Source organism: Cucurbita maxima, unplaced genomic scaffold, assembly GCF_002738345.1.
Source record: "Cucurbita maxima cultivar Rimu unplaced genomic scaffold, Cmax_1.0 Cma_Scf00027, whole genome shotgun sequence".
Lineage (NCBI taxonomy): Eukaryota > Viridiplantae > Streptophyta > Magnoliopsida > Cucurbitales > Cucurbitaceae > Cucurbita > Cucurbita maxima.
The window spans coordinates 3,059,569-3,084,062 of record NW_019272043.1 but is presented as its reverse complement, the minus strand read 5'-3'; the positions used below and the strand labels follow the sequence as shown (position 1 = coordinate 3,084,062).

Here is a 24,494-nt window from a genome sequence, read left to right as displayed (position 1 = left end):
TTTTTTTTTTTTTTTTTTTTTTTTTTTTTTTTTTTTTTTTTTTTTTTTTGGTTCTGTTGTTCTATAATTTTATTTTTAAATTATAAACTTTATAAAAATATTTTAGATATGATACTATTATTTAAACTGGGATGGGATTCTAATGTAAGAGTACCATATAACATTTTTTTTTTTTAATTATTGAAAATCTCTCAATTACCTATGAAAACTATCCCATCTTTTTTAAGCGTTTTTTTTAAATTTTTTTTTTATCTATATATAATTAATAATGGCTCAAATATACATATAATCTTATTATTTAAAGATAAAAAAAACTCGTATAATTTTAGAACTTAATTATATTAAAATAACATAAATATTGATACTTTATTTTAAACTTGGTTATTTTAAAAATTCAAAACAATATAGTTTATTTTATAATTTAATAAAACTTTAGAAAATTCATTTCATTATTAGTTAGAAAAATAAAAACCTTAAATTATACCATTAAAAGTTTTAACTTTTATTAAGTTTCAAAACAAATATTTTCTTAAAATTTAAAACCATCAAGACAATTGAAAAAATGTCAAGCTTATTTTATTTAACATAATTTAAATTAATATTTTAACGAAGTTATAAAATATTAAATAGTATAATTTAAAATTTCAAAATAGAATTTATTTTATTTTTATTTATAAATCACTTGAGAAAAAAAAAACCACTTGATATTCGACACGGGTTGACTGGTTTCGTGTTGTTCCTAGTTTAAATGTAATGATCAATTAAACGCCAAAATACTGCAAATTTTATGACAAAATGATCTGTGCTGAAGAGAGTGAAATTTTCTGGAAAAAGAACTCGGCCGGAGTTTTTTTGGACTAGAAGATGAAGGTTGCTGGAGCTCTCGAAACATTGGGTGGTCTTCTTGAAAGTTTAGAAGCTTTGGGAGGCATCCTTTTCCTGTGGGATGAAGCTTGAGGGGCCTCATCTATCTCACGAAGTTTTAAGCAAGCTGATACCCCTTTTTCCCTCTCTCTGGTTACATGCTTTAATGGCCCTAGTCGTTTTCGTATTAGAAGACTTTATGAGGAAAAATTCAAGATCTCTTAGGCCTTTGCTTGGGTAGATAGCATACTGAAGGAAATTTCAATGTTATTGCCGAGTGGTCTCATGGAAATCTTGGGGAGTCAGACAAATAAAGCGGATTTGTATCTCAATGAGATTAGATTCTCTAATGATTTGCTTGAAGACTTCAGCGCATACAGAACACTTGAGCAACAAAAGCGAGACTCAATATTAACTTATGATCACTTTCTAATGTCATTAGAAATAGGTACACATTCACTTGGGATCGGAATCTCGTCAAGTTCGAGTATTTAAAATGCTGGAGTGCTAGAGCATTTTGGAATTTATCAGGCTGAACGATTTGCTGAGCTGCAGAATGGCTCCTTGATCGAAAAAGTAGAAAGCTTTTGCAGATGATTAAATTTTGTTCGAGTGAGATGACTAATGGAGAAGTAGATTTGATTTTAGTTTGTGCACAAATTACTTATTTTGAACATACATCTTTGGATATTTTCCAAAGGCCCAACTTCGGACTCTTTTTGATACAATTCTAATTCCATAATCCATAAACACAAGGACTCCATTGTTATTCTAAGGGCATCTAATTTTCACAGTGACTACAGCTGAGGTATAACATGTGATGGAGCTAGCGGAAGTGTGTTTAAGTTGTCCAAAGAGCTTTTGGAGAAAGGGTGGAGCAATTAGAAACACCTTTCATGAATCGCTCCTATACCCTAAAACTTCGGTTTTCCTTACTACAAGAGTTTAATACCCTGTGAAGGCTATTTCTTTGAAAACTTGGAGTAATAGGAACCACTGTTTCTTTAATGAGTTCCTAAGAGCGAAAATTTATAGAGTTTTTTGGAGAAAGTTTCTGTGATCCTTTCTGGCCTTCTTGGTTACATGTGCATCATCCATTGTATTTTCTTTGTTTATTACTATATATATATAGGTATATATATATATATATTGGTTTTAAATGAAGTCATTTTTATGCTATTTAAGGAAAAAAAATACAAATTGAATGCCTTAATCTTTTCTTTTAGAATTTGTATAATTTTCTTGTGACAAGTTTTGTTAGGGTGCGAAGTGAAATAAGATTTATTTTGAGGTGTCTCGCGGTTTTCAACCGCAGATTTTCATCAGCAACTTGGAAAGCGCTCTTTTGATGTATTTGTAATCTTCTTTGAAATAGTATCGGACGTCTAGTCTAGTCCTTTTTTCTTGTGATTACTTTTCAGTGGTGATCCAATGTTCTTCTATTGCCTAGTTTGCGAATAACCTGGCTTGAGTGTTTGTCCAATGACGATCTTAGCATTGGTAGCTGCCTGTTCACATTCACATGAAGTTTTAAGCAATATACTCCTATTGAACTCTTTTCTTATAAATCCCTTTTGGAAAATACAATGTTAATATGAATGTTTTAAGCTATAGCCAATTTGAAGTTCTTAAAAGATTATTCATATTTTTCAAAGGTTGTTAGCACTGTTAAATGGCTTGAAGATGAATTGGAACTTAATGCTCTTCAAAACCCTGTTAGTCGTCAAGGAACTGCCAATGATAAAGTTGTTCTAGCCCAAAGAGCTGCACTTGCTACTGCTTTAGGAGGCCGAGTTGATATTTCTGCAATGAGCACAATTTCAGGTTGCATTTCATTTGACTTCTAATGTTTACTCTATAATTTTAGCTCTTATATTGAGGACACAGCTTAAAAGGCACGACTTTATGCTATTAATCCTCTCTAAAGATACCCAGAAAAGAAATCTTTACTGGTTTTTCTTGATATATTCTTGAAATTTGTAACTTTCGTGCTCTTCGTTTGTACAGGTGTGAAGGCCACATATCTTCTTGCAGTTTCTTTCCTCGAGATCACACGTTTTAGCAGTAATGGTGGGATCCTTAATGGTAGTTTAAGTGTGGATGCTTCTAGAAGTGCCATCAGTTGTGTTTTTGAATACCTTAAAACTCCAAATCTTGTGCCAGCTGTCTTACAGTGTTTGACAGCACTGGTCCATAGGGCATATGAAACTGCAGTATCTTGGCTGGTACGTTATTGTTTTATGAAATATTATAGGCCTTACTATCACTCTCTTCTTCAAGGGATTTTATTTGAATACACATGTCACTTGTTTTTTTCTGGATTAATGTTCTGAAAAGTTGCAACCTATTTACGATATTTCATTTATTCTGCACACAAACAAAAATTGGACATTTCCAAGATTCATAGAAGAGTAAACTAGAAATGATCCTCTGACAGGGAGTAACACTTCTATCCCCTATTGCTAGTATAAGATTGTGTAAACTGTAGGAGTGTAGAGAACAAATGTGGAAGAACATTCTACTTTTCTAATTGTGGGTAAAAATTAAATTATTTACGCATTTTATAAGTACAGAAGGAAGAAAAATAATATTATTATCAACCAATATTAGATAATACGGAACAACAGCGATTTATTGTGCTGTTTGTTTATTTTCCATCGAAGGAGTTCTTTGCAACCTGTAAAAGAAAAAAAAGCATTTTTGGTATTTGTATTTGGTTCCTGTTGTTTGTTTTGTTTGTTTCATTGATGAATGTCTGAAAAGGGAATTTATATACTTGTTTCTAAATGGAATTTTATTTAAATTCACAATTTTTTGTTAATTGTGTATTGGAAAATTTTATCATTTTATACAACCAATAACTTAAGAAAAAGACTGAAAATCAGCAAACAGAAAGGAAGTATTCTTTATTTTATCGATCAATCTTTTGTCTTTTGAAAAAATATTTTAAAAGAATAATAATGTTAAACAAGTGTTTGAGTTGAGAACTATTCTCATTTTTTCTGAGGAGTCACACGCAAACTGTCATTTTTCCATAGAATGTTTTTCCTCATAAAATGTTTTTCTGATATTGCTGCTTCTGTGAACAAACGAACCAGTGCAATAACTAAGCAGAGAAAATTACACTGCAAATTATCAAGAATATGCTTGTTTACACTATTATCATGTGCTTGATGATGGTTTGGACGTTAAAAATATTTTCCCTCTCGATGCAATATTGTCTTGTTGCTACTGCATCCTCTTGCTCTCTATGGTATGAAACATCTTGTTGACTTTCTAATCTGGACTCAGGAACATCGGATCTCTGATATTGGCAATGAAGCTGCAGTTAGAAACTCGATCCTTAATGCCCATACCTGTTTTCTTATAAAAAGTATGTGCCAGAGGGAGGATCATATCCGAGAAGTAGCTGTGACCTTACTAACACAGTTTAGAGATAGGTTTCCTCAGGTAAAATTCCTGGGGGTATAAGTTTTTTCACCCTTTCATTTATGAATTTAAACAAACAAACTTGAGTGCTTACAGGTTATGTGGAATTCATCTTGTTTGGATTCCCTTCTCTTCTCAATGCATAACCACTCGCCAACTACCATTGTCAATGATCCTGCATGGGTAGTGACTGTTCGTTCATTATACCAGAAGGTTGTTCGGGAATGGATTATCAGATCACTTTCATTTGCTCCTTGCACTAGCCAGGGTCTCTTACAGGTTGAAAATTTTACTTCTTCTTCATGGAGTTGACCCCCTGGTTTCTTCCATTTCTTGTTTTGAAGCAGATTGACTTTCCTGCTGCCTATATTAAAATATCATTGACTTCATATGTGTGTCTTCTGAGCTAGAACTTTCTTTTATCGAAGATAAGAAAAATAAACAAAAATAATTTCTAATAAAGTGGGGATCAACTTGAATAATGGAAATATCAAATAGATTGGCGAAGAGGGGAATATTGGTCAAAATTTAAAATAAGCCAAGTTGACAAATATATGCTAACTAAGACCACTTTGGTTAAATGCAAGGGTGATAAAAAGAGCATGAATCCTTTCTATGATAGTTTTATAACATAATTTTTCTAGTAATCACGTTCTCAGTTTTATTGTTCTATTTTGTTTGTGATTTCAGCTGTCTGATAAATCATTTGCTTGTCTTTGGTATCATATGTACAACTCAGGAAATGCTTTGTAAAGCAAACACTTGGCAGAGAGCACAACATACCCCAGATGTGGTCTCTCTTTTATCTGAGATACGAATTGGCACAGGTAAAAATGAATGCTGGACCGGCGTACAGACTGCAAATATTCCTGCAGTCATGGCTGCTGCGGCTGCTGCTTCAGGAGGCAACTTAAATTTGACGAAAGCCTTCAATTTGGAGGTGCTCAGTACAGGCATAGGAAGTGCAACAGTTAAGTGCAACTATGTGGGCGAGATTGCTGGAATGAGAAGGTTGTATAACACCTTTGGTGGGTATCAATCTACTGGTACTGCACCTGCTGGTTCCGGACTTGGTATTGGCCTTCAAAGGTTGATCACGGGAGCATTTCCACAGGAGCCACAGGCTGCTGAAGATGAGTCATTCAATGCGATGTTGCTTCTAAAGTTTGTTCAGTCACTCCAGAAATTTGTTAACAATGCAGAGACGGGTGGCGAAATTGACAAGTCACAATTTCATGAAACTTGTTCCCAGGCAACTGCCTTCCTTCTAGCAAATTTGGTAAGATCTGCTCATTTTTGTCTGCTACATCAATGTCTTTTGGTTGCCCATGTTTTCATTACATCAAAATATCATCACCTTTTCCAGGATAATGCTGATTCAAAATCAAATATAGAGGGCTTGTCACAACTTTTACGCCTTCTCTGTTGGTGCCCAGCTTATATTTCGAGGTCTAATGCTATGGAAACTGGTGTATTCGTTTGGACATGGTTAGTATCTGCTGCACCTCAACTGGGATGCATAGTTCTTGCTGAATTGGTCGATGCATGGCTATGGACAATTGATACAAAACGAGGTCTTTTTTCTTCAAAAGAAGCTTTATCCGGGCCTACTGCAAAATTAAGGCCCCATCTTTATCCAGGAGATCCAGAATTGCCACCTGAATTTGATCCTGTCGAGCAGATAATTTCTCATAGACTATGGCTTGGATTCTTCTTCGATCGCTTTGAGGTTAAGCTTGTTTAATTTTTTTAAAGGCACCTGCGTTCTCTCTTTTTTCTCTTTATGTATCATGGTATAAATAGTTGCACATAATGAATTCAGACCGCATGGTTCGTAATTACATTCATCAATGGATGTTAGCATGTAGAATGAGCTAACTTCTTTTTGGAGCGAAATATTAACATAAAGGAATGTTTGGACATCAAAGTGATGTATACTGTAGGTGAAAGTTTTTGAGTGATTTCTTTAGTTAGTTAGCTTCATTATTCTGCCTTGCTTTGCTCGGTTAATCTTTCAACAACCTTTCGGTATGTGAATTGGAAGACACTCTTATTAGGATATATATCTAAATAGGAGCTCCCCAATACTCTTCTTCACCACCTCAACCACACTTCTCCCTATTGATCGTTGAACTTTGTCCCTCTTTATATCATTATTGACCCAATGTCCCTTTGTACTGCATTTGGAACTCCACTATTCTCTCTTCCACTGCCTCCACTCTCAATTCCATTCTTGTTGCCATTCCCATTCACTCGCTGCTCTGATACAAAAATTGATGAAACCTAATATTATTTATCAATTAGATACTTAGTCGAGGGAAGAATTCAAGAGCTTCCGTTCTTTCCCTAGTGACTTGTGGTTTGCCTTTTTTTTTCTCTTCATGATTCAAATACATTCGGATAGACGCTATTCTAAGAAGTGTTAGGTAACTTAATGACCCTTTGAAGAATGCACACGGTAAAGTCCACATGAGGAAAACTCATGACTTTTAAATTGAAGTGGTCCTGCCTAGGTGGGCTCATGGTAAGGATCTTAATCATATTTTGTGTGATTATGAGTTTTAAGTGGCCTTTTGGAGGAAATTTTTGGGATAGTTTATTATGAGAATGATATACCTTCTTAAAAATATATCAGACTGGATCACTTTATGGCTTCTCTATCATGGCTTTAAAGACAAAGGCGAAGTTTTGTGGGTTAACGACTTTTCCTTTTTAAGAGAAATTTGATCAGAAAGAAATAGGAGAATCTTCAAGGGAGGAGGGAGTTTAGATATGAATGTAGGGTTAGTTTATCTGTTTTCCCCTTCTTTCTTCTATTTCCGTCTTTTCTAGATTTGATATATCAAAATCGTTTCATACCTAAAATAAGGATGAACACTAATGATATTTGAAGCTTTAAAACGTTCTTCTTACATTAAAATCCAGGGACCTGCAGTGTTGATTGACTAACATGACTGTTGGACAAAGGCCATCTAATGCTTATGTCATAATTTTGAAGTGTTTCTTCTGGAGCTTTAACATCTATGGGAACAAAATGAACACAATAATTTACCTCTCTCAGTTGGGGGAAGTGTCATTATGATGTCTAATCTTGCTTTCGTTTCATAGGTTGTCAGATACCAAAGTGTTGAGCAGCTATTGCTCTTTGGTCGTTTGTTACAGGGGAGCATCGAGCTCCCATGGAAATTCTCACATCATCCTGCAGCTACTGGTTCTTTTTTCACTTTAATGTTTTTAGGGCTCAAATTTTGCTCCTGCCAGACTCAAGTCAATTTAAGAAATTTTGAAACGGGGCTTCGGCTTCTGGAGGACAGGGTTTATAGGTGAATTCTGTTCACTCTTCTCTATAAATTGAACTAATATTTTCCATTATATTTCCAACTTCCATGTACTAGCTGAATTATTACATATAAATCAAGGTTTTAAATGTCTAACTGAGAACTTCTCTATTTGCTGTAGTTATTCTTATATTCTGTATACCCTAGATATTTTAAGATGTAACTCAACTATAACTCCTCTAAAAGAAAAAAAACAAACTCAACTATAACTCCTCTAAAAGAAAAAAAACAAACTCAACTATAACTCTTACGCTATTTTTTGTTATAATTGTAATTAATAAAATTACTTGAATTTTCAACTGTACCTATTTTTCTACATTGCTTGCTGTATCTTGGCCACGACTTGCATCTCAACATGAAAGAACTTGCATTTTATAGCTTTTCCATTGAAGTAAACTTAGAATTATTTTTTGCTCTCTTTAAAGTTGATATTCTGATTGGTACATGTTCCAGGACATCTTTAGGGTGGTTTTCTTTTGAACCTGAATGGCATGATATAAACAGTTCGAACTTTGCCCAGAGTGAGGCTCAATCTGTTGCTTTATTTGCTCAGTACCTATCAAATTCCCTTAAAGATGGTTCACAAATAGATGTAAAAGGACAAGTACGTGAGAATGGGAACTCGGCTGACCAGGTAAGACTGTTGTATTTGCAATGTATGTTATTCTGCTAATGAGCATGCCCTTTAAGATTTCTAAAGCCCCTAAAATTTCTCTTTTATGCATGCTATTGTAACTGGTTTTACGAGGTCCAGTAATTGTTTAAAGGAGTATTTAAATATCTGCAGAGCTTTTGTCATCCAGTCTGGGGTCCGATGGATAATTATGCTGTGGGCAGAGAAAAACGGAGGCAACTACTGTTGATGCTATGTCAGCATGAAGCAGATAGGCTAGAAGTTTGGGCCAACCCAGTTAACACCAAGTGATGTCTAATCATAGTTTGCAAATTTTCCATGTTGCTTAAATGGCATAGTGAAGTGCTGTATCTATTAGTTGAATGAGCATTAATGGTTTAATTTTATTTTATACTTTAATAGGGAAACTACATCCTTACGGCCAAAAATAAGCACAGAGAAGTGGGTTGAATATGCTAGGACTGCCTACTCTGTTGATCCGAGAATTGCATTTTCTCTAGTTTCAAGATTTCCAGCAAATGTAGCACTACGGTCTGAAGTGTCTCATCAAGTACAGGTAATTTCTTTTGCCATTCATATCTTAGTATCCATTTCTTTTGCCATTCATATCTTAGTATCCAAATTGATTTTCAGATATTTAAGATATATTTTCCTAATTTGACATTTTGAAATCAAATGAGAATGACTATTACTTATCATTTTCCTGGGGATCATAACCTTTCAGGATATAGAACTTTCTGAAGTGCTTACTTGGTGACTTATTACTTATCCTGCAGCTAGTGCTTACTTGGTGACTTGTTTGATCTTTATGTTAAAAGTTCAAGATACTCTCTTGCCAATCTGCTGCTTACAAGTCTCCAATTTTCTTGCTTTCCAATTTTTCAGTTAAATTATTCTCTGCTATAACCCTGACTTGTTGACTGGGTATTTACTCGAGTAAAAATGTTTTGGGTTTGCCTTGCAGTCTCACATATTGGACATCCGTTCCATACCTGAAGCATTGCCATATTTTGTCTCCCCGAAGGCTGTTGATGAAAATTCAGTGCTTTTACAACAATTACCTCATTGGGCTGCATGTTCAATTGTGCAAGCCATCGAGTTCATTGCTCCTTCATATAAGGGGCATCCACGTGTTATGGCTTACGTGCTTAGGGTTTTGGAATCATATCCTCCAGAACGAGTAACCTTCTTCATGCCACAGCTAGTTCAAGCTCTGCGGCACGATGATGGAGTGAGTTTTAAACCGAGAGTCTCAATATTATTTCATTGGCAATTTGCTCGTCTAACTGTATTCATGATTTAGCTAACTTTGTGTATGATCTACACTTCATCTTATTCCAGTTTGCTTAGCACCTCGAACCAGAACATCTTTGTCGTGCATGTTTATCAGGGTTTTTTTTTTAGTTTAATTCTCTCATTTTGCAGAAATTAGTGGAAGGATACTTGCTTAGAGCAGCTCAGAGAAGTGATATATTTTCACATATTCTTATTTGGCATCTACAGGTTTGAAAAACACTTCAGCAATGCTAGTGACTGTTCTTGTTATTATGGTTTACCTCTTATACGGCATTTTATTCTCTCTTTTGCTTTGGGTTGGTGGAGGTGCTTGTAAATTAGAAATAAGCTGACTACTTAACTGAATGGAATAAGAACTCGAGGTTTGTTCACTCCAAATAAATGAATTTATGCGAAATTCACTCACGTAAACTCATATTTTTATTCACAAGGGCTCAAACCTCAGCAAATCTTTTCATGCTCGAAGCCAAAATTTTCATTCCTGATGAGTAATGGATGAAACAATTACTAATTACATTTGCATGCCTTTGCGTAGACTTCTTGCTCCTTCCTTTTATTCCTAGTATGGGTGAAACATATTGGTTACTTGCTGACTTATAAGTACTCCCACTCAAGATGAAGAGGGACTGTGGCATTAGCTTTACCCTTGGCACACAACACCATTGTATTTATACCTCTACTTCTTATTTTCAATAAATTTTCAGCTGCAGTCCAACAACCCTAGTTCTACCATAATTTTATCCTTCACGAACTAGGGTGGAAGGTTAGTACTCTAGAACATTGATCCTACAGCATTATGCAGCTAGGAGACATGAGATGTTTGAGTTGATGCACCTAGGTGACAGAAAAATTGAGTGAATGGATGTCAGTTCGCCTTGTTATATTCGATAAGCTATAAATTTGTTATTAAAAAGCCTTCCTTTTTCTTTCTTTGTTAGCTCAACTCTTTGATAAGCCACAGAATAACTTTTCCTTTTGAATGAAAATTATATTACCAAAGAAGCAATAGATTTTTTTTGCCAGTGTTACAACTATCCCTTCTCCTCTGCATTGGGTTTTTACATTGCCAATTAGTGATGTGATTTCCTATACCTTTTCTCCTCCTTGTGCCCTGTGAAGTCAAAGCATGTTGGTGGTTTATCGCAATGATTTAGTGTATGGTGAATAATCTGTTTCCATTGTTTAAACCTTATACTATTTGACCTGCAGGGTGAGACTTGTGAGCCAGAGACGGCGGGGAAAGATGCTACCGTGGGAAAGGTATGTTTCTTTATGCTATGTGACATATTTGTCTTCACGTTTAATGTCAAATATCGACCACTTCGTAATTTTTGGATTTTCTGGGGTATTCATAGTTCAAACTAGATGCCTTCTTCATGTTACATGACATGTTTGTCATACTCATAATGCAATTAGATATGTATTTTTTTTTTATTTTTTTTTTTGGCTTTCGTTCTTATATAGTTATCCTTCTGGACCGATGACGATTGTTGGTGATATTTACAGATGAGTGCGTTTCAAGCATTGTTGCCAGTTGTTAGGCAGAAAATTATTGATGGTTTCTCTCCCTCAGCCCGTGATATATTTCAAAGAGAGTTTGATTTCTTCGACAAAGTTACTTCCATCTCTGGTGTTCTCTTTCCCATCCCTAAGGACGAGCGCCGTGCTGGTATTCGAAAGTAGAGTTCTATTCCCTGACTCCTGAAGTTCGTAATTCTTGTTTTTATTATGTAATTGCTGTTAAAATGTGCATTTCCAACGTAGGGAATTGGAGAAGATAGAAATGGACGGTGATGATCTTTATCTGCCTACTGCACCTGGCAAGCTTGTGAGAGGAATACAGGTAGATAGTGGAATACCCTTGCAATCCGCAGCAAAAGTTCCAATCATGATTACGTTTAATGTGATTGATCGTGACGGTGACCATAATGATATAAAGCCTCAAGCTTGCATCTTCAAGGTAAGCCTATTTGCCTATTGTTTGTCCAGAATTTATTGTTCGGTTAGCTATGTTTCTTAGTTACTTCCACAAACGCCTCCAAGTTTAGTGTTCGGATGGTTAAATCATATGAACGAGGGTCACAAAAATGGTTGGAACTTTGGATAGCAATAAGATCAAAGCTCATTTGATAAGCCACCAATTGTAATTCTAAAGGTGGATGGTTCAACCTTTCACTCTACAGAGTTGAACTTATAAAAAGGATTGATTTTGGATGAAACCGTAGAATTAACATGCAAGTAAAGCATTCGGTTTACATGCATGCCCTTTGGTTGCATGCATTGAGAATAGTACTCCTTTTCTTCTTAAGGTTGGAGATGATTGTCGTCAGGACGTGCTTGCATTACAAGTAATATCCCTTCTTAGAGATGTATTTGAGGCTGTTGGGATTAGTCTCTATTTGTTTCCCTATGGTGTTCTTCCAACTGGCCCTGAGAGAGGTATAATTGAGGTCAGTTTTCATCCTCCTCTCATATAAATTATATGGGTTTTGCTTTCTTTTGCACTTCGTGTTGTCCTCGACGATATGTAACACTCGTTACCTCCCTATGATTTTATGCTCCCTTACTACTTTGCTCGTTTCGACGTTGCAGGTCGTCCCCAATGTCCGAAGTCGAAGTCAGATGGGTGAAACAACTGATGGGGGTTTGTATGAGATATTTCAGCAAGATTATGGGCCTGTTGGCTCCCCCAGTTTTGAAGCTGCCCGTGAAAACTTCATTATCAGTAGTGCAGGTTATGCAGTAGCCAGTCTTTTACTTCAACCAAAGGATAGACACAATGGGAATCTTCTTTTTGACAAGTAGGGTCCCTCTTTCATTCCATACAACCAATTTCACACTTTTCCTGTAAAGCATGCAAGTCTCATATATGCATAATACTGTAGTTTGGGGAGGCTTATTCATATCGATTTCGGGTTTATACTGGAAACTTCGCCCGGAGGTAATATGCGTTTCGAGAGCGCACACTTCAAGCTGAGCCACGAAATGACACAGCTACTAGATCCTTCTGGGGTAATGAAGAGTGAGACATGGAACCTGTTTCTCAGGTAGTTTGTTTCTGTTTTTATGATGTTTCATCAAATCCTATATGAAAATTCTCCTAACGTCGCTTATTTGGATGCCTCGAACAGCTTGTGTGTGAAGGGTTACTTATCTGCACGTCGTTATATGGACGGGATACTCACGACTGTGGCGTTGATGTTGGACAGTGGCCTGCCATGCTTCAGCCGTGGTGATCCAATTGGGAATCTTAGAAAGAGATTTCATCCTGAGATGAGTGAGCGGGAGGCTGCCAACTTCATGATCCGTGTTTGTGTTGATGCTTACAACAAATGGACCACGGCTGGGTACGATTTGATACAGTACCTTCAGCAAGGCATTGAGAAGTAAACACAAACAGGTTCTTTGGATGGGGGGGCTGGATATCGTAAGAACATTCAATCTCTTCATTATTAGCTACTCCAGTCTTATTAGAGCCATTTTTTCAAAGGAATCTTGCCTTCTTGAATCCCTTAGAGAGGACTGTGAATTAACTGACATTGAGTCGTGAATTTACAGTGGGATTCCATGGCCATTCTTATTTCATTTATTGTTCCTCAATTTTGTTTTTTTTGTTTTTTTGTTTTTTTGTTTTTTTGTTTTTTGTATTATCAAAGTTATGTAACAAATTAGACAGTTCCAATTCTTTTATAAATAATAATAATAATCATGAGTTACATCTCGCTTTTCATTCGGTTATCGTATTGCATTCGGTTCCAGTACTGTAGTAATTGATATAGATTATATCTTTTAAACTTAAAGAACCTTTTTGTTACAAGCATACGACTTTAATGCTTTAAGTTATGATTCAAATTGGTATATCATATTACTCCTTAGACTTACTTTAAAGTCTTTTCTACGTCCATGAACTTTTATTAGTAAGCTAAATTATATGGACGGTAATGCTTCATACCCAGGATTCAAATTAGAATTTGAGATCTGAATTCGACATTTGATGGCCCAAACAATCCTCTGTTTCTCTTGTTTCTCTATGATATAGTTAATGTAGTTAATTCTGAATTGTGCACTTGATAGCTTTGACATTCTTCTGCATCCCCCGATGGCGTTGACATTCTTTTGCATCCCCTGATGGCCCTGACATTCTTCTACATCCCTTGCAATATGATCACGTTAGCTACTCCTCACTTGTTATGAGTGAAGACTATCCACAGACCAATCTGAGTTCTTTCAGCATGCTTTGTATTCACTTATATACTATCATAGGAAAATTTTCAAAAGATCACCCAATGTAGAATTGCTCCAAATAAAACATACTTCACTATGCAATTTCTATGATTAAGCTATCAAAAAAGAACGAAAAGAAAGTGCACCTTGTTGGTATAGATAGTAACTTTCATTTCTTTTGAGTCTTTCTGAGTTATCCTATCCTCAGGACCCTTCATTCGAATGTAGTCTCGGTTCATTCATTAACTTCTTTTTTACTTGGGTATCACATCTATCCCATTAGATGGTTCTATCAAGTTAAATTTGAAATTTTAGTAACTTCATTAAACGTGTTACATTAACAATTATCTTAAAGTTAATAATATGGACTTACTAAAGTTCAAATCAAAAGTTGTAATCTAATAACTTAGAACATATAATATCACCCTTTAATCTTACAAATCTTCATTTGGTCTTTGTTGTTGACGTTTATCACTCAACCATAAAATTAAGGAGGTTTATGAACAAAAGAAATATTTATAATAACCGTCTTCAATTTGTCTATAGTTTAGTGGATAGAACATCAATTATCATCTCAAACGTTGACGTTAGGATGAAATTAAAAAAATAAAATTTAAGACATTTTAATTTAAAAATAATTCTTAAAAGGGAATGGAAGAAAATGGGGGGAGAGAGAGAGAGAGAGAGAGAGAGAGAGAGAAAAAGTTGAATGATTGAATGAATTTTGAAGGGTGAGTTTCATAGGCTTAGAAACCCACAAAATTGGCAATGATACCCAACATTCAGGGAGCCAACCATGAAGCTCCTTTCTTCATTTTACTCTCATCACTTTTTACTTTTTACCTTTTATCTTTTACCTTTTTACTGTTCTGATTTCTTGTACGTCATTCATTCTGGCTCTGAAATTACTGTCTCCTCATATTATTGAACTCACGTGATCTCCTAATGATTATAGAAAATAAAATTCAAGAATGTAAAATAAATAAATAAATAAATAAATGAGAGAAAATAGTTTGCGAAATTAATAAAACTACCTCTAAATTTTACACTTTCTCTAAAAAAATATATTTTTAAAATTTTAAATTTTTTATTAATATTCTTAAATTAAAAAAAAAACTTGAAAAATATCTTTAAATTTTAAAAAAAATTAAAAAATATCTTTATCAGAAAACCGTTCCTACTTTAAATAATTAAACTCAATAATTTAAAAAAACTATTAAAATTAAACTCAAATTATTTAAATAATTTTGCAATCTAAACTATCCATAACCATAAGGTTATTTTCTAAATTCAATAATTTGAATATAAACTAAAAACCCCAATGTTTGATTATTATTATTATTATTAATTACTATTTATAACAATAATAATAATTATTATTATTATTATTTATTATAATGTTTTACCTTTCTGGGTCTTTACTATGTTTATTTACTCAAAATATCTCAACATATTAGTTGGTTGGTGGACCAAATGTACCTTAACAATTACTTCTTTTAATAAATAATTTAATAATTAATTAAATCAAACCTAATTTCCATTTTTTCCTTCCAAATCCCATATCGTTTCTCGTGAGTTCACATGCCAGCTACGATCTTCCTTATGAATACTCTGCCAAAGTCGAGTATCCATTTTTTCAACAAAATAATTAGCAAATCCCAAACGCTTGCACGAACTTTATATCGTTCAGAAGTGACATGAATTAGAAATTGAATTACATCTCATCCATTCAGGAGACTATCTACTTCATATTTGAATTACAGTCGTTGGATCTGTAAATATTTGAGTCTTGTGAATCATATCCAAATTTAAGTCAAACCCAACCGTTAAATTTTAAGATACTAAAATTTTTTACTAGTGATTCTCTCGATTTGACCAACTAGGAAACAACTAAACAAGTTACAATGCGAGCTCGAAATTCATACGTTCATGAGATTTTCAATGTCGGGTCTCACAAAAAAAAAAAAAGAAGGAAATATTCTATTTTACTTTTTTTTTTTCCTCCATTTTTTTTTTTTTTTTTTTTTTTTTTTTTTTTTTTTTTTTTTTTTTTTTTTTGAAGTAGGTAAGGGGAGAGCTTACTCTCACACAAAAGGCAAATCTTAATTTTTCCCCTTCAAAAAAAAAAAAGAAAAGAGAAATATAAGCATATATTTACCAAAGTACCCCTTAACTTAAGAAGACCGACCGTTGGCCGCCGCCAACTGAACCCCACCATCACCACCACCGCCGGTCTTCTTCTTCCCAGCCACAGCCGACTTCCGTCTGAAATTACCAAAAAGCCCCTCCATCTCCTCCAGAGTCTTCCCCTGCGTCTCCGGCAAAGTGGTATAAAAGAAAATCCAAGCGACGGAAGCCACGGCGGCGAATAAGAAGAAAGCGCCGCCGATTGTAATCGCCTTATACAAGGACAAGAACGTCATTGAAAGGATCCCACTCGTGACCCGATTCACCGCAACTCCCATACTCGTCCCTTGAGCGCGTAGCTTCAACGGAAAAATCTCAGAGCTATAAACCCACGTGATGGGCCCCATCCCAATCGAGAACGACGCAACGAACATCAACACCATTGATATGCACAGAACCACCGCCCACATCACCTTCCGATCCGTGTGATCGATAACCGTCAGAGCCATTCCGAGCGTTGTCAATGACAGAATCATCCCCGCTACGCTCGTCAGCAGCAACGGCCGCCGTCCGATTCTGTCCAGCAGAAAAGTAGCCACTAAGATGAACAGAGTTTTCACGACCCCGACGGCGACGGTGGCCAGAAGCTTCTCGTTGGAGGACGTAATCCCGGCCTTCTCGAAGATTCTCGGGCTGTATAAAACGACGGCGTCTATGCCGGAAGCTTGTTGGAAGAAATGGATTCCGATTCCGCAGATTAAGATGTGGCGGACGGCGGGAGTCGGGTGGAGGAGAAGTTCCCGCCAAACGCCTTCGCCGTGGGTTGCTTTTTTGGTGATGACAACGACGTCGTCGTTGCACTCGAGTGGGATTCCGGCGGCCTGTTTAATGTCGGCGAGACGCATCAGAGCTTCCTCTTTGGAATCGGAGGTTCTGTCGAGGACTTTCTTCGCATCGCCGAGACGGCCTTGGAGAACCAACCACCGGGGAGATTCCGGCATGAATAAAACAACGACGGCGAGGAAAACAGAGGGGACAGCGCCGATTCCGAGCATGAATCGCCACCCCATTTTTGTCGGATTTGGGATTTTTGAGAAGCCGTAATTCGACACATAACCAAGCAAGATTCCGGCATTGATGAAAACTTCCGGGAACGAAGTAAGAAACCCACGGGAGGACGCCGGCGAGACCTCGGCGGTGTAAACAGGGGCAATCATGAGAGCGTAGCCGACGCCGACACCGGCGACAAAGCGGCCAAACATGAGGAAGGAGTAATTAGTGGCAAAACCCATAAGAAGGGCGCCGGCGAAGAAGATAACAGCGGCAACAACCATAGTGTAGCGACGGCCAATCCAATCAGAGGTACGACCGGCGGCGGCAGAGCCAATAAGTGAATATAGATTTAGGATTCCGACGAGGATTTCAATTTTGATGTCGGAGAGCTGGAAATCGTCTTTGATAAAAATGGCGGCGCCGCTCATTACACCGATATCTACAGAAACAAATCAAAAACAGAGATTTGAGTTCACAAAAACCCCATTAAAGAAATGGAAGTAGAAATTAAACAGAGGAAACTGACCGTAACCCAGAAGAACAGAGCTCATGGAAGCCAAAAAAGCACAGGCTAAAGCGAATTTGTTCCTCTTTCTCTTCTTTGGGACATCAAAATCGGGCAGCGCCATTTGGGTTTTTGGGTCAGCCGCCATTGTAAGCTAATTAAGTGAAGAACAAGAACCAGATGCAGAAGAAGAAGAAGAAGAAGAAGAAGATGATGATGGGTATGGGTATGAATGGACAAGCTTAGGGGTCATGAGGGCTATATATAGAAATTTTCAAGTTGGAGAGTCTCTAGCTTAGCTATGTGCTTCCTCTCTTAGTTGGAACCTATGCGTCGGGTTAGATCGAGTGGGGTCTAGTCGGGTACGCGTTAAAATGTTGAACGAAAAGAACACAGGTAATAACCTAAAACGACCCCGTCGAAAAACAAGTAGTGTGAGCTTTTCATTCAACATTCTAATAGTTTTAAAGCAATAAAAGTATTTTTGAGAATTATTTTTTGAAATTTAGCTATTTGTTAAATCTATGTGTATGGTCGGTTGTCATTTAAAAAAAAACGTTTTTCTTCCGCGGTTGGTAACTTTCGAAAAGAACGAATTTTTGGAGTTTTCTTTTTCTTTCTTAATTATTAGTATGTGTCTACAGTGACCCCAATAAATTGTGAATTCGGGTCAATTTCGTTATATATTTTAATTTATGGGTTTTTATTTTTCTTTCTTAGTTACTATAGGTTAAGTTTATAGAGATGGTTCGTAAATTTTAAAGTTTGGGTCGATTTGGTGATATATTAAATAAGAAATTAAATTATTATTTTCATCGATTATAAATTTACACATATTTTGATATAGTTGTAGACTAACTGTTGTTATGTGTGCATTAAACATTTACGTATCTTAATTGGTTTCGATGTCTTGTAATGTGGAACTTCTTCTTCGTGTAATTTGACTTATTTTCCTCTCTTTAATTAAATTAAAAGTATTAATGAGACTTATTTATTAAGTTTAATACAAATAAACTCATAAATAATATCGGCCCCACATAGTTAAGAACTTTCTCTATCGAGTTGAAACATTCAAAATGTGTTATTTCATACAAATTTTCATAATGATTGCTGTTATAAAATAAAATATGAAAGAAAAAATAAATAAATATTCGCTTTTCGTAATAAGATTAGTAATCAAAAGAGCAAATTTTTAGGTTTAGGTCAAACTCTTCCTGTAGCCTCGTTGCTTGGAATGCACTTGTCGTAGGTAAGTAGCACGAACAGAGTTACGTAAATAGCATGAACAAGTATAAATTACTCGATAAGCAGCTTACTTGTAGGATCAGAGTTATGTAAATATATCTGAGCTGTGGGTTCCTGAAACATAGTGCTTGCTTAGCCTTGTTTATCCAATTCTAGGTTTAATTGATATAACCGTGTATCTAGCTACAATCCTTTTATGCCAGCTAAGATATGCATGTGGGCTAGCCATAAATGACTCTGTCACTACTAGATGTAGCTTGTAATCTTTAGAGTCTCATAATAAACATATGGGAGTGACCGAATGGCTGCCCATTAATATACTATGTGGGCTAGACTTGACTGCATCATATCTAGGAGCCGTGGACAACACCTTCCATACACATATGTGAGATCCCATATCGGTTCGGAGAGGAGAACAAAACATTCCTGAGTGTGGAAACCTCTCTTTAATAGACGTGAGACTGATGACAATATGTAACGGGTCAAAGTGAACAATATCTGCTAGCAGCAGTAGGTTTGGATTGTTACACATATAACTCTCAAATAGAAAATTTGAGTACTAATATGTGCAATGTCTAACACTCTAATGCTTAAGTCCGTCCACGTGGCTACAATAGACTTGAGCTGAATACAACTAAATTCCTTATTTTTGTCAATAATTTGTATCTTCGTGATGGAACAATAATCTATACAATCATTGTTTCTAGCTCTATCAGCTAACAACTGTAGCGTTTCTTTTATTTTCACACGGGTCTATATAATCATCATTTCTATCTCTATCAGCGGACAACTATAATATTTCTTTTATTTTCATACGGGTCTATATGATCATTGTTTCTAGCTCTGTTAGCTGACAACTATAGCGTTTCTTTTATTTTCACACGGATCTAGACCCATAGTCTAGTTCAGGGTCGGCTCGTGAATATATATATATTTATCTTTTTTTCTTTTTGGAATAACCATAAAAAGATCTTCCAAGTAGCTTTTAAGTAAAATGAAAAAGGGTAAAAAAAAAAACAAAAGTAAAAAAAAGAGTAAAAAAAACTTTATTATTTATTATTTATTTACTCAATCTTAATTGTCGCCACATGGACTTTTGAGGATCACAAGGTTTTTGTTTTTAGTGTCATTTTTATATTCATTACAAGGATACCCAAAAATATAATAATTATTATTATTTTTATATATAAAAACTATTAATAATTTGGCTTCATTGAACTACTTGCCACGAATCTTTATTTTTTATTTTATTTTATTTTTGTAATGCACGAAAATACACAATTATATATATATATATATTTCTTTTTTCTAATAAAATATAATTAAAAATATATAATCCCAAAAATTTCAGTCAGATCACTGTACAGGGATTATTATTATTATTATTATTTTTTTTTTGGGTAAAAATGATAATTTAATTATAAAAAATTAATAAACCATAATGACTTGAAACAGACCAACTGGGACGTTTAAAATATTGATGTCAAAATGTTGATAATACATCGATACCAATAGATATAACAACCTGTCACACGTTTAGTGTGATGAAGCATGTTTCTCGGTTAGTTTTTGAAACTCATCCACTCTTAAGTTTACAAGTTTGTTAGGAGTTAGAGGTGCATACGGGTTGGGTTGGAGGAATCTTTCGGAACAACCTAAAATTTAGGTTAGTTGAGTTGGTGACCCAAACAACCCGAATAAAGTTCACAATCCAATCCAACCCTATTTTCAGGTTGGTCGAGTTGGTTAAGTTGACTCGACCAAAGTAATGTTAAAAAAAGTCAACTTTATAATTTGAATTGATCGAATTCTCGAATTATATGAACGTTCCGTACAACAAAGAGTTGAAAATTTGTTTGTGTTTGGGAAAATGAGTCAACGTTTGTGTAAAACAATTATTGTTGGGTGGAAAAAGTGGGTATGAGAAGCGGGTCCGAGTGTGCTTGGGAGGTCAAAAGTGATGGCTTATCTTCCTTGCAATTTGCAAACGTTGAAATAATTGTACAATTCTTGAACGTCTTCATTTTTGACTAAACAATTTGTTATCCTCGTCGTAATCTCGTTCTTGAGTTCAATCGGGTTAGAATTCTTCGTCCCGATTCAGTTCATAATATTGGTACGATATTCTTCGAGTTTTAAATTAGGGTAAGTTGTATTTTTGTGCTCGATTGTTGAATCGTGTTTCATTTAATTTTGGAGTTTAGTTGAAGTAACAATCTACGTCACTTAAAGCCTTCTCTTAAAACTTAATCAAACAAGAGTCCCGAACCAACACAGTTTAATTAACTATACTGAACTAGACTACAACGTAAATCGCTTGTGTAGATATCAACTTCTCCTCAAAAGCTCTTATATGCAAAACACTGCAGTGCACACTCGAGACAACAACACTCCCCTCTTTAATGATTCCCTGAAAATCTACTGAAATGACAGTGAGAAAACAAGGGTGAGGGCGAAACCGATACAAAAACCCTAAATCTCGTTGGTCTAGAAAATTTAGTTGTTATAGCAGCTCTCCTAATGAACCTTATGGTTAGGTTGAATACGGGTAGTTTGTGATTCATGTTTCATGCTTGATTATGTAAACGAATGTAATGGTTATGTATTCATATACTGTGTGTTATGGATAGTCAGCTTGAAGACGTCACGCATATAAGTGAATCATATGTCAGCTTAACTTAGCTCCACTGACTAGATATCAGTTCTCATCCATAAGAGGTGAAGCCTTCTAGGACTCTCGGTTATGCACCATCGGATAATTGATAAAATTCAAATCGTGGGTTAATTATCCACTTGACCGCATTAAAAAAAATGACATGATTATATATCTCACATTTAGTTCACAATGCATGTGATATGTTCTTATTGTGTGAGCATGATGTATGACCCCATTAAGAAGGTTACTTACGACGTTAAGAATGTATAGGACATGTGACAAGTTGTTTTCTAAATAGGTTATGAGTCTATATCAGCACGAATTCCACTTTATTATAGGTTTAGGTAGTTTTCGTTTTGTTTAATTTGAAGTCGCGTTCAAAGGTTTAGGTAGGTTATGAGCTTTCCTTCAAGGTTTTATAACGTGTCTGCTACAGAAAGGTTTCCACACCTTTATAAAAAATGTTTCGTTCCCCTTTCCAAACAAGATGGGGTTTCACAATCCACCCGTCGCTGTCACTCATTCCTTTCTCCAATCAATGTGCGATCTCACACTATGGTTCTATTTACTCTAATCATTAATACTATTAAAATAAAAATAAAATAGTGACAACTCATCACTATTTTATTTTATTTTATTTTATTTTATTTTAAACACGTACATCAATTTAACTTAATCAAAAAACTTAATCTAATAAACATATCACAATCATATTCAACATTTCATTACAGGTGTGTTTTCGTAGTAAGAGCCAACTACAAATTTACACCAATTCTCGTGGATAGTTATTTTTTATATTAATTTTTCCATCGAGAGTAATTTTATACACATTTACAGGTCAGGACACGTATAATTTTTATACAAAAACATTAAAAATGTAAAACCGTTGAATTCAATATCCTAATTATAGTCGTTGAACTCCCAAGTTTACTTCTAATAAATTCTTAAATTTTTAAATTTGTTTATATATTTAGAATCAGAACAAAATTTCTAATTTTGTGTCGAACGGATCTTTAATCTTTTCAGTATTTTAAAAAATTAACGGATTTATTAAATATAAAATTAAAATTGAGAAGCTTATTAGACATAAAATTAAAAATTAAACCGTAAAAAAACCAAAAATATAAAATATTAGGAATTAAATTAATTAGAATATATCTCAGATATTTAGGGAGTTGTTAGTATAAATTTGATTAATCGTGTATTTTATTTATTTACAAGATTTAGTCTACAAGGTATTAGTTAATAGTTTGTATCTATTTAAACGTGTAAACGGAGAATATACATTTTTTTCAATTCTATTTTCTATTCTATTTTCTATTTCTATTTCTTATCAATAATTTTAAGGGTATAATAGAGACATTGCATAGGACAAAGATTTGTACATGTGTGTCGTGTAAGGTTATGAGGTTTGGTCTGTCCCCAAATAGGCTAAACAAAAAATTAATTAAATTTTAGGCATTAAGCATAGTCATTAACATAATTTATTCCATTTATTATCATATGAATACTTTATTTATGGGTATTACTCAAATTAATTAATTAAACCCAATACTAATCTTTGAATTGATTCACTTCTTTAATTAGAGCTCTTTTTCTTTCTCAAGCTAACTCATAAATAACAAAAATTAAAAAAAAAAAAAACTAATTTCTAGCCAATCAGATCATGCCACGCCACGTTGGCTTAATCTCTATTATTTGAGTTGATCCGTGAAATAGGGGCGAGACCGGGACAAAGATTTAGGACAAAGAAACCTTCCTAATTCCTGTTATGTTTTATCGACATCTCTAATTATCAGTTTCTTGAAAGCCGAGTGGATCATAGTTTATCAGTAATTAACATACATTATTTCAGATTAAATCGAAAGTTCAAATATGTATACTCTTTATTTATTGTACTAAAAAAATTCATCGATATTAAATTTTGAAAAAGATTATAGCGCTTCATGTCTAACGTCAATGATGTAGATTTATTAGCACTATAAAATATTTATAAAACACAATTATTGTATAAATAAAAGAAACATAATTTTCACATAATACTAATTATTTTAAAATTGAATTATAATGTGGGGTGATAATTAATTAATGAATATGAAAGTAAACGTGGCTTATAATAAAAATAAATTTCGTTACGTTTTTTTTTTTTTTAATTATATACTTTGCATTATGTGACAGAGAGATATTTTCATATATATTTTTTATTTTATTAATAATTTAATTTCTTATCCTTACACTGTCTTCAATATTTATACAATATTAATAATGAAACAGACAAAGTACAGTAAGACAGGTTGGTCTCTACAACTTGTCAACTTTCAACGAAGCGAAATTAATTTTTTAAAAACAGATATTTTTCTACACAAAATAAAATAATAAAATTAAATTAAATTAATTTCCAGGATAGATTCCGTGGTGTATTTAAAAAAAAAAATTATTATTTTGAATAATTGTTCATAATATGTCAATTAGGTGATTCATAGGATTTGAAATTTGTGTCCCATTAAACATTAAAAAAAAAAAATAATAATTTAATGTTATCTTTTTTTAATTATAAATAATTTTCGAGCCTTCCTAAAACCATCATCTGCTTAATTAAGAGCATGACAAATGTTCCAGTCTTACTTGTCTGAGTCAGTTGAAAGGAAGGATATCACGGTCATGCTTGTCCAACTAGGTTGGATTGAATTCGTTATTTAATAAGGGTTGTTTGGGTTGAGAAAATTGATGACCCGAACAATTAGGTTAGATCTAAAAATGTCTCAACCAAACCCAATTCAACCTACGAACACTGCAATTGAATCGGAAAGTATTTTTATTTTTGGAAACAAATTTTCAAATCACGAACCAAATATATATATTTTTTAATGACTAAGGTCAATTAATTGATTAATAAAGTAATTAATTGAAGACAAAGGGTTTGATTGGAAGGGGCACCGCCAAATTATATTGAACATCCAAAGGAGACATTGACCCGGAAAAGTATGAGGAAGAACAGTGCATGTTCATCCTCAACTGGTCAATATTTCCTCAAATAAATGACGCCAACTCCTTCACTCTCCCTTATCACTCCATTTTCTTGATTCAATGTTTTAAGAGTTTCGTTTGACTCTCTTCCTCCCA

At 34.4% G+C, this 24,494-nt stretch overlaps 2 protein-coding genes across 3 annotated transcripts in view; one reads left to right on the top strand and one right to left on the bottom strand.

Annotated features, from left to right (window-relative positions):
- Positions 1 to 13,272, top strand: part of LOC111499868 (phosphatidylinositol 4-kinase alpha 1-like) — a 16,814-nt gene extending 3,542 nt beyond the window's left edge. For both annotated transcript variants that reach the window (XM_023151578.1, XM_023151577.1), the window contains exons 8-26: positions 2,520 to 2,688; positions 2,872 to 3,089; positions 4,156 to 4,314; positions 4,390 to 4,572; positions 5,033 to 5,572; positions 5,660 to 6,022; positions 7,402 to 7,616; positions 8,085 to 8,265; positions 8,419 to 8,552; positions 8,668 to 8,821; positions 9,230 to 9,496; positions 9,691 to 9,768; positions 10,771 to 10,821; positions 11,068 to 11,240; positions 11,326 to 11,521; positions 11,871 to 12,011; positions 12,154 to 12,362; positions 12,447 to 12,608; positions 12,693 to 13,272. In XM_023151578.1, coding sequence (XP_023007346.1) covers positions 2,520 to 2,688; positions 2,872 to 3,089; positions 4,156 to 4,314; positions 4,390 to 4,572; positions 5,033 to 5,572; positions 5,660 to 6,022; positions 7,402 to 7,616; positions 8,085 to 8,265; positions 8,419 to 8,552; positions 8,668 to 8,821; positions 9,230 to 9,496; positions 9,691 to 9,768; positions 10,771 to 10,821; positions 11,068 to 11,240; positions 11,326 to 11,521; positions 11,871 to 12,011; positions 12,154 to 12,362; positions 12,447 to 12,608; positions 12,693 to 12,951 — 3,852 coding nt within the window. In that variant the 3' untranslated portion in view covers positions 12,952 to 13,272. The remainder of the gene's footprint in view (positions 1 to 2,519; positions 2,689 to 2,871; positions 3,090 to 4,155; positions 4,315 to 4,389; positions 4,573 to 5,032; positions 5,573 to 5,659; positions 6,023 to 7,401; positions 7,617 to 8,084; positions 8,266 to 8,418; positions 8,553 to 8,667; positions 8,822 to 9,229; positions 9,497 to 9,690; positions 9,769 to 10,770; positions 10,822 to 11,067; positions 11,241 to 11,325; positions 11,522 to 11,870; positions 12,012 to 12,153; positions 12,363 to 12,446; positions 12,609 to 12,692) is intronic.
- Positions 13,273 to 15,616: 2,344 nt separating this feature from the next.
- Positions 15,617 to 17,756, bottom strand: LOC111499659 (polyol transporter 5-like). The gene is made up of 2 exons (XM_023151288.1): positions 17,492 to 17,756; positions 15,617 to 17,404 (listed from the first exon to the last, which is right to left on the bottom strand). Exons 1-2 carry the CDS (start codon positions 17,616 to 17,618, stop codon positions 15,960 to 15,962), a joined length of 1,572 nt encoding a protein of 523 aa, XP_023007056.1. The 5' UTR covers positions 17,619 to 17,756; the 3' UTR covers positions 15,617 to 15,959.
- Positions 17,757 to 24,494: the final 6,738 nt, after the last annotated feature.